This window comes from Triticum aestivum, chromosome 5B (assembly GCF_018294505.1).
Source record: "Triticum aestivum cultivar Chinese Spring chromosome 5B, IWGSC CS RefSeq v2.1, whole genome shotgun sequence".
NCBI classification, from domain to species: Eukaryota; Viridiplantae; Streptophyta; class Magnoliopsida; order Poales; family Poaceae; genus Triticum; species Triticum aestivum.
The window spans coordinates 292,955,834-292,965,987 of record NC_057807.1 but is presented as its reverse complement, the minus strand read 5'-3'; the positions used below and the strand labels follow the sequence as shown (position 1 = coordinate 292,965,987).

The 10,154-nt window shown below is 51.3% G+C and overlaps 1 protein-coding gene across 1 annotated transcript; it reads left to right on the top strand.

Annotated features, from left to right (window-relative positions):
* Window positions 1-340: 340 nt before the first annotated feature.
* On the top strand, window positions 341-1,962 carry LOC123111468 (transcription factor MYB44). Its single transcript, XM_044532271.1, has one exon. The coding sequence runs from the start codon at window positions 506-508 to the stop codon at window positions 1,511-1,513; it is 1,008 nt and encodes a 335-aa protein (XP_044388206.1). The 5' UTR covers window positions 341-505; the 3' UTR covers window positions 1,514-1,962.
* Window positions 1,963-10,154: the final 8,192 nt, after the last annotated feature.

Genomic DNA, 10,154 nt, shown 5'->3' with positions numbered 1-10,154 from the left:
GAAACACGTGAATAGAGGAAGCACTATATTATGGAATGAAGGGAGTATTTCACACGAGAGTGGTCATTTCCGTTGGAAGCGATAGCTGAGAGATATTATTAGGTTGCCTCCTTCCCCATCCCTATCCATCCGTCCATACCACATCCACACGTAGGAGCAGGAGAGTCATTTGGATTTCAGTTGGAGAGACGCCGCGTGTCCCGGGGCCAGCTGTACCCACGCCGCAATACCATCAACCGCCCCGTCCCCTTCCCTTGCTGGGCTGGAACCCGTTACAACCGGCGACACCCGGTCACCCCGGCCTCCCGTCTCTGGTATATATCCCGCCCCTGCCCCCTCCGCTCCCCCTCACTCTTCCCCTGTCTCTCCTTCCCCCGCTTCATCCCACCACCACCGAGCAGATTACCAGATCCAACTTGGTTTTATTGCCATTTCATTTCGGTAACCTCCCTCCCGAGTTACTCACTCACCACCCGCAGCGGTTACGATCGATCTCCCGGCGGCCATGGCGGCGTGCAGAGGAGGAGGGGGCGGCAAGGACGTGGACCGGATCAAGGGCCCCTGGAGCCCCGAGGAGGACGACGCGCTGCAGCGGCTCGTGGGCCGCCACGGCGCGCGCAACTGGTCCCTCATCAGCAAGTCCATCCCGGGCCGCTCCGGCAAGTCCTGCCGTCTCCGCTGGTGCAACCAGCTCTCGCCGCAGGTGGAGCACCGCCCCTTCACCCCCGACGAGGACGACACCATCCTCCGCGCCCACGCCAGGTTCGGCAACAAGTGGGCCACCATCGCCAGGCTGCTCTCCGGCCGCACCGACAACGCCATCAAGAACCACTGGAACTCCACGCTAAAGCGCAAGTACTCTTCTTCCTCCTCGGCATCGGCATCGCCTGCTGAAGACGGGGCCGCCATGGCCGACGACGAGGACCGACGGCCGCTGAAGCGGACCAGCAGCGACGGATACCCGGGGCTGTGCTTCAGCCCCGGGAGCCCGTCGGGGTCGGACCTCAGCGACTCCAGCCACCAGAGCCTCCCCTCCGTCATGCCATCCGCCGCCTCGCAGCAGCCGCACGTGTACCGCCCGGTGGCGCGTGCCGGCGGGGTGGTCGTGCTCCCAACGGCGACGCCTCAGCCGCCGCAGCCGTCGCCTCCGTCTCCGCCGCCGCCCCCTCCTCCTCCGGCGACGTCGCTCTCGCTCTCCCTCTCCCTGCCCGGCCTGGATGCGCCCGAGCCAGCCCCGGTGGCGCAGCCTATGTCCATGCCGCCGCCACCTGCTCCTGTACAGCCCGCCGCAGCGCCTCAGATGCCGCCGCCGCCGCCCATGCCGTTCCAGCTCCAGCCGCCGCCGCAGCCCCAGCCACGGACGGCGGCGCCCTTCAACGGGGAGTTCCTGTCGATGATGCAGGAGATGATCCGGATCGAGGTCCGGAACTACATGTCCGGCTTCGACCCCCGGTCGCCCGCCGACGGCGTCCACGCCGCCAAGCGCATGATGAGCATGGCCAAGATCGAGTAGCACGCAAGCAAGAAGCTGCTCGAGAACAAACGAAGATCAGTCTGTCGGCTCCACTCAAAAGCCAATGAATTAATCAACGCGAGGAAACAAACGGAAGGCAGAGTCGGCAAGTGAAGAGGAGAAGAAGATGCGAAGCTCGGCGGCCTGTTTAGATCTTCTTGCCCAACAATAATTCCCTAGTTGCATGTCTGGATTAGTTTTTTTTTTCCTTTGCTTCCTTGCTCGAAGTTCCACCGAAGGTCGATTCATGTTCATGGTAGTTCCTTCTTCAGAGACGACGAGACGAAGAAAACTTCGTCGCTAGCGTGGCAAATAAACTAGGCAGAGCAGGGCAGGGCATAGCAAACATGTTGCTTGCTCGAGAGTTCTTTTTGTATAGAGAAAGGGAAAAGAAGAAATGAAACGAGATGGGAAAAAATAAATGAGAGGCCAAGTTCCTGGATCGATCACATCTGCTTCTTCAGTTTTTACTACCAACTACTCTACATAGTCGTTTCGTTTTGGTGCTAGGAGTAGGTGCACATTTCTGTTTTGCGTTGGCTGTTTTGTGGTTGGAGTGTCTGGTTTGGGGAGCAGAGGGAGAAGGACGAAACGGAATTATGGTGGGAGGGATCGGCAGTGGAGAATGGGCGAGCGACAGCTAACTGCCTGCCTGTTGCGCACCTCCCGCACCTCACTGACCTCCTCTCTCATCCTTTCAAGTTTATTTACTGAGGATTGACATAATTTGGACATGTGGGCGATTGATGGACGGGAGGGCGTGCGGGAATGGGAATGGCGGAAAGGGAGCTTTGAAACGGCAGCTAGCTAGCTTAACAAAAAAAACAACGCAACGCAAAGTGAAGTTATCAAGACGGGCGACACAACTCACATGACTGACTGACCAGTTGCATTATTGTCCCAGAAAGACGGAGGAACAAGTAAGCTGTCTCTGACTGCACCTGCTGCTGTGCTAAAACTAGTCAAGTTGCAGTTGATTTCTGGTTTTCAAACCGTGTCCACGCCCGCCACTCTTCCCACCTAGCTCCACCTCCCTCTTCTGGAATTATCAACAGCAGCAGCAAACAAACTCAACAGCAGAAGAAAAGAAAAATACTCAACGACCAAATGAACTTGATGTAATTCCATTTCCATCAAACCATATAGGAGTATCTGAACTCTAGCACAGAGGCACAACAGACATTTATTTCTTACAGTATGCCTTGGATGAATTCAGCTGAAAGCCACGCCTGCCGTTGCCTGTGTCGTGTCTATATACATATACAATTCCGTTTGTATCCACCATCTATATTTGTATGTACCCCGAAGCAGTGGCCAGTAGTATATCTGTACCACGATCTGGTGTGTCGGTTTGTTCCGTTGGCGACGTCAGCCTGATGGTTTGTTAATTTGTTGGTTTGTTTGCTGCTGCTGCTGCTGGTTGGTTGGTTGGTTACCAGTCAGTCGCAAGGCCTGGAAATTATTATAGGCGGGCGTGCATGCACATATATACGTACGTTGGTTGATTGATGGATTGATGGGTGTGCGCGGTTTGCCCGGCACGAGATATTTCCGGTTAGATGTTGTTTTCGGAGGCAGTTCATCATTTCTGGTCCCGGGCAACCCTCATCCATCCGATCCCATCCCTTCCCTTCCCTTCCCTTCCGACGAACCTGACCTGACCACCTAACACGGACAACAAATTAGTAGTGTGCTAATGCTGGCATCGGATAGCTACGAGCGGTCAGTCGGTGGTTTCGTTTTGGGCTGTGAAGGAAGGAAGGAAGGAAGCTTTGGCCGGAGAAAAAGAAGGCCGTTTTCTGTTAAGGTGTCATCGGTCAGTCAGCAGTCAGTTCAGGGAAAACAACATTAATGGTTTGCTTGGGAATGGCATTTGGTTGGGTCGTAATCGTATGTGTGGTTGGGGTGTCGACGGTCCACCGACGGACGGACGGAGGCAAAAGGCCGACCGCGACGATTTAGCCGCTGCCTGCCTGCCTGCCTGCAACGACCAAGCATCAACCGAGTGACGTGAGGCGCTGGGTAACTCACTCTCTTCTTGTTTTCTTTCTTTTCCCGTCTTATTGTGCAACCGCACGTTTAGATACTCCAAATGAACGGGATTAGGTTGTACAGTACCAGAAAAGATGACTCGTTCCATTCCCGCAAAAAAAAAAAAGATGACTCGTTCCAGCTACGCGTAGCGTTTCCGTTTTGTTTCTCGTGTCCGTTGGGCGTTTTTTTCAGCATCAGTACAGACACAAGCGCTCATATACACGCGCATACACTCATCCCTATGAACACCCACACGCACACCCTACCCCTATGAGCACCTCCGAGAGACTGAGCCGGCATATCATCTTAAGATTTACGAAGTCACCGTAGGCGCCTCGTCGTCGACGGGAACGTCTCCTCCCACTGAAAGCGCATCGCCGGAAATCCTGAAATAAATCCAGGAATAATGCGTGCACCAGGATTTGAATCCTGATGGATTGGGGATACCACTGTCGATATGATTCGTGCGCCAAAAGAGCCAGAACAGAAAAAAAATTCCATTTTATTGGTTCCGTTTATCATGGTTCGTTTGCCAAAAAAGAGAGAGAGAAAAAAACGTATGATTCCATGCAAACATTGCACTGTACGCGCCCACGACGCCAGTCGCTCTGACCCGTCCATTGCCCCCATTTCAATCACTTCATTTACCAGGCGTGGCTGACCGTATGCATGTAGACATATGCTGGATGAACGCGTGGCGCTCCATTGGTGCAAGGGAGGTGACCAATTCACATGTTAGCCCTGTTTGGATACTCTAACTCAGTTAGAGGTTAGAGTTAAATTTTAACCCTAAACTAACTCTGAACTAACTCTAACCAAAGAGATGTTTGGATGATAGGGTTAGATTGACAATAAATATTCTTTCTCAACCATTTGGCTACTTTGGACCTGTCAGGACCCCGACTCGATGTCACATCGATCTAGCCGGTAACACTTTATATCACTTTGCGGCCTCACGCACGGTATTCCCACGGGTGTCGCCTTACCTTTGCCCGGGACCGTTTGCGCCTTTTGGCTCACGTATATGATAGTGTCGCTAGCATCCATATGATAAAGAGCCCGGGCTGACATGACTAGTCGTAAACCCAAAGCGGCACAGACTTACAGGGACAGGCATCCATGACCCAGCTTCGAACGTGTCGGTCATCAGCAAGTGGGCCCGGGCTGTAGCACTGGGCTAGCAGGACTCCGGTAAACCGGGCTGTAGCGGGCTAACAGGACTCCGGTACTCAAAGCGTGACATTTCCCCGAAGGGACAGACACAGGAACGAAGAAGGACACATGCCGGCCAGCCTAAGTGTTCCAGAGCAGTAGCAAGCTACCATGGCTCAGCGGTAACACTAGGAGACATTTCCCGGTAAGAGAGGCTACTAAAGATAAACAACTAGATAGTCAGATCCCACACATACCAAGCATTTCAATCATACACACAATATGCTCGATATGTGCAAATACAACGAAGCATCACAACATGACTCTACGACACAAGTACTTTATTTAGGGCTCAGAGAGCCATACATAACATACACACAAAGGTACGGGTCTCACGACCCAACATACAAGTCATACAGTCATACAAGCCAACAGCGGAAGTACTTTGTCTGGGTACAGACAACTAGTAAGATAAAAGAGGCTTGGAAGCCTAACTATACTACGTGGTCCATCACAAGCTCAGGGTCACCACCTGGGTCTTTAGCCTACTCGTTGATGTCAACGTCTACATAGAACCCATCAGAAGGGGTTGCAGCATCTTCTGTAAAAAATGTAGATTATAGCAACATGAGTACAAAGGTACTCAGCAAGACTTACATCAGATCCTACATACATGCATAGTATCAAGAAGGGTTGGTGGAGTTATTGCAGCAAGCCAGCTTTGACTCTTGGCTAGACTATCCTACGATACACCAACTTGAAATGTTTTGCGCACACGAGTCCACTACTCACCACTTCAATACACTACCGAGGATCCACCTCCGTCTTCCTACGGAAGAGCCATCCTCGGCACTCACACTTATCTTGAAGCTTTTAATAGTTTCCATTTACTTGTCTATGAACTGTATAGGCAACCAAGTAGTCCTTTACCGCGGACGCGGCTATTCGAATAGATCATGTTAACCCTGCAGGGGTGTACTTCTTCATACACGCTCTCACCACTTATCGTCGTTTACACGACATGTACTCGGCAACCTTCAAGCGGAAGCCCAACGTGGGTGTCGGCCACGACCTACCTAATCACCTAAGCTTCCAGTCCAGGTTTATCGCCTATTCAGGTTCCATCCGCAGGGAGTCCGGCCGAGGTTTCCCATACGGCCCCGAACGATGTGAACAGGGTTCCCGAGATACCTAACGGGTATTCGGTACACCCGGCCACGTACCTACCGCATCACAGCCCACCCCTACGGTCAGCGCTGTCCACGGCCTCCAGTAGGCTACAAACACCAGAAACTACTTGCAACTCCTGGACGGAGAACTAGGGTGAATAAGAAGTCGAGAGGGTCCATTGGTTTCGGGCCCAATGCATGGTAGTAGCTGATTCTTAAATCACACATACAGATCTCAGTGCTTAAGGTCGGCTTCAATGAAACAACCCACCATGTACTCCTACATGGCCTCTCATCGATACCTTTACCAAATCGTGTTCACCACGCCACTCTCATTACCGACATAATCATTTCACTCTAGTCCATCACCCAGATGAACCAGACCTGACACGACTCTAAGCATAGCAGGCATAGCAAGGTAGGAACAACACATACATATGGCTCAATCAACTCCTACACATGCTAGTGGGTTTCATCTAGTTACTGTGGCAATGACAGGTCATGCAGAGGAAATGGGTTCAACTACCGTAGCACACAGCAGTTTGAATCGCGTTGTCTTAATGCAGTAAAATAGAGCAGGAGCGAGAACATGGGATTGTATCGATATGATCAAATGGTTGGTTGCTTGCCTGATGGTTCGTTGCACGGATACGATTCCTCGTTAGGGTAATCACGGTACTCCTCGGGAACAGATCCTGTCGCAAAGGATAACGATACACAGGCATTACCAAACAATGTGCAACAATATGATGCATGCATGAAACATGGCAATATGAGTGTGTTGGGCTAATGCAACTAAAACCAGATGTGTTTGAGCAAATTTGAATCAAAGATTCAAATTCCAATTCAAATATGGCCTTTTAAAGTGCCTTTTCTTGTTCTGATTGAAACATCAAGTTAACTTGTTTGATCATGCATGAAAATAGTACAGATGGATAGATTGGATTTTTCTGATCATTTTTCATATATTATTTGTCCAATTTGGAGTTACAGAATAAGAGTTATGAATTTTTGAAGTTTAAATAATATTCTGGAATTTCCTGATTTAATTAAATCCAGAAATATCATTTACTGCGTCAGCCTGACATCACAGTGACATCAGCAGGTCAACAGGGCTGGCTCGGGTCAAACCTGACGTGTGGGGTCCACACGTCAGTGACCAGGTGCTAATCCCGCGTTGACCCCGGGCTGGTTAGCTTTGACTAACCCCTGGGGCCCACTTGTCAGCGTCAGTAGGTGATGGATTAGTGGTTAATCAACTAGGCCACGTCAGCTCGCCGGAGTTCTGGCCGGCGGCGACCAACAGTGCGGCGGCGATAGTGGTTTTGGTCGTTTCGGCCACCAAATGGAACGTGGCGACCACCGGAGTGAAGCTGAGGACGACCCGCGGCTCTTGGCGGAGTCCGTTGGGGTCGGGGTGGCCGGAGTCGACGCCGGCGACGACTTTGGCGGCCACCGAGGTTCGGTCGGAGGTGAACTTGGTGCTAGAGGGTTCGGTGAGGCTCGTGGAGTGGCTAGCTAGGTGCTGTGGAACGCGGTGAGCAAGATGGACACCATCTTGTGGCCGGAGGATGACCGGGAGCACGTCGGCGACGAGGTCCACGGCGGTGGGTGCGGTTGAGCTCCGGGAGGTTGCTACACGGCTCGGGAGCAAGAACGGAAGGGAGGGGAAGATGGCTAAGCTCACAGTGAGTGCGACGGAGTCCTTGGTGCGGTCGGAGATGGACCGGAGCGACGTCGGCGTTGAAGGGGATCTCCGGCGACGGTGAGCTCGGGCGAGGTCGGTGCGGTGGTCTCGGGCGTTGCGAGCGCTCGGGGCTCGGCTGCTCGATGAAGTGGACAACGGCGAAGCTCCTGGACACGGTGAGACGGCGTGGAGACGACGGGGAGCACGGCTACGACGGTGGTGTGGCGATGGTGGCGTCGGCCATGGCTGGGGCGTGCGAGGGGGAGGAGCTGGAGAGGAGAGGGGGTGTCTGGGGGGTTCGGGGGAGAGAGGGAGGACGATCCACGTCGTCACCTGGCGAGGGGAGCGGCGAGGCGGCGAGCAGGTGCGTGGCGCACGCCGCGGTCGCCGTCGGGCACCTGCCTGCCTGCCTGGCCGAAGCAGCTCGCTGGAGCGGTGCTGGGCTGGGCCGGCAGGTGGGCTGGCTAGTGGGCTGCGGTGGCGCCAGGTAGGGTTTTCCCTTTTTTTTCTATTTTCTGTTTTATTTAATAATTCTGCAACTTTGTTGAGTTAAATAAAATACCTAGGCAACTCCAAAAATCACCAAACTACTCCTGGTCCATAGTTGGAATATTTCCAACATGAAACATTTCAGTTTGGAGATATTTGAGCATTTAAATATTTTATATTATTTCAAATGCCCAAATTCAAATATCTATGATTTAATTCAAAGACCCTATGATGGCCTAGAAAAATGTGCACCACTTTTGTCAGAGGTTCTGAACCAAGGCTAAAATGATGGACATTTTAGAAGGGCATTTCAGGTTCATTGAAAAATTATTTTAGTAACCCTAATTGGTTTCAGAGGGGACTGGGGGTTCTGTCATCCCCATTTCAAGTTTCTGATGAAAGAATAAACATGATGCAACACTCTAATGCATGACTAGCTAGGGTGTGACAACTCACCCCCACTCAAAAGAATCTCGTCCCGAGATTTGGGTTCCTCCGAGAAGAAGGCAGGATATTCAAGTCGAAGACGATCCTCCCTTTCCCAAGTTGCTTCATCTTCAGAATGGTGCGACCATTGAACCTTGAGAAACTTGATATTATGACGTCGCGTGGTACGTTCGGCTTGATCGAGGATACGAATGGGGTACTCTCGATATGTAAGATTAACTTGGAGATCAAGCGTTTCGTGGTCCACTTCACGGATAGGATCCGAGAAGCAACGCCTGAGTTGAGAAACGTGGAAGACATCGTGAACTCTGGAGAGGTGCGGAGGTAGTTCCAATTGGTAGGCAACTTCTCCTTGTTTGGCAAGAATGCGAAAAGGTCCAATGTAACGAGGAGCCAATTTGCCTTTGATACCGAAGCGATGGGTTCCCTTCAGAGGGGTGACCCGAAGATAAGCCTTCTCGTCAACCTCGAAAGTCATAGCCTTATGTTTTCGGTCATATTGACTCTTTTGACGGGATTGGGCTGTTTTCAACTTTTCACGAACGATACGAACTTGTTCTTCTGCTTCCTGAATCATATCCGGGCCAAAGAATTGTCTTTCCCCGGTCTCTGACCAGTTAAGGGGTGTTCGACATCGTCGTCCATAGAGAACTTCAAAAGGGGCTTTACCCAAGCTAGATTGATAGCTGTTGTTGTAAGCGAATTCGGCAAATGGAAGGCACTTCTCCCAGTCCATTCCGAAAGAGATAACGGAGGCTCGAAGCATGTCTTCTAGAATTTGGTTGACGCGTTCCACTTGACCACTTGACTGAGGGTGGAAAGCGGTGCTAAAGGAGAGACGGGTTCCCATAGCATTTTGGAAACTTTCCCAAAATCGAGAGGTGAAAAGACTTCCTCGATCCGAATTGATTTCCAAAGGAACACCATGGAGGGACACTATCCGGGAGATGTATAAGTCTGCCAGTTGACTAGCGGTTATACTCTCACGAACAGGTAAGAAATGAGCTACCTTGGAAAGACGATCGACCACGACGAAAATAGCATTATTCCCTCTTTTGGTCCTGGGAAAACCGGTAATGAAATCCATACCAATTTTATCCCATTTCCATTCAGGAATAGCTAAGGGTTGAAGGGTGCCAGCAGGCCGTTGATGCTCTGCTTTTACACGACGACAGACGTCGCAATTGGCAATATACTGAGCAATTTCTCTCTTCATCCTAGTCCACCAGAACCTCTGGCGTAGGTCCTGATACATTTTAGTACTACCGGGATGAATGGTGAGAGGAGATTCATGGGCTTCCTTAAGGATTAATCGCCTTAGGTTGCGCACTTTGGGAACTACTAATCGATCCCCGAAGTACACGACTCCTTGATCATTAACGGAGAAACAATTCGCAATTCCCTTCTGAATGTTCCTCTTGATGCGGGAGATTCCCGGATCTACCTTCTGTGCTTTGATAATTTGATCCGTAAGGGTAGGTTTTGCCACCAAGGTGGAGAGAAAACCTTGAGGAACAATGTGAAGGTTAAGCTTCCGAAATTCCTCATGGAGAAGCGGTTGACTTTGTTGTAACATCAGGTTGTTACAATAAGATTTACGACTTAGCGCATCAGCCATGACGTTGGCTTTCCCTGGGGTATAGGTTATCCCTAAGTCGAAGTC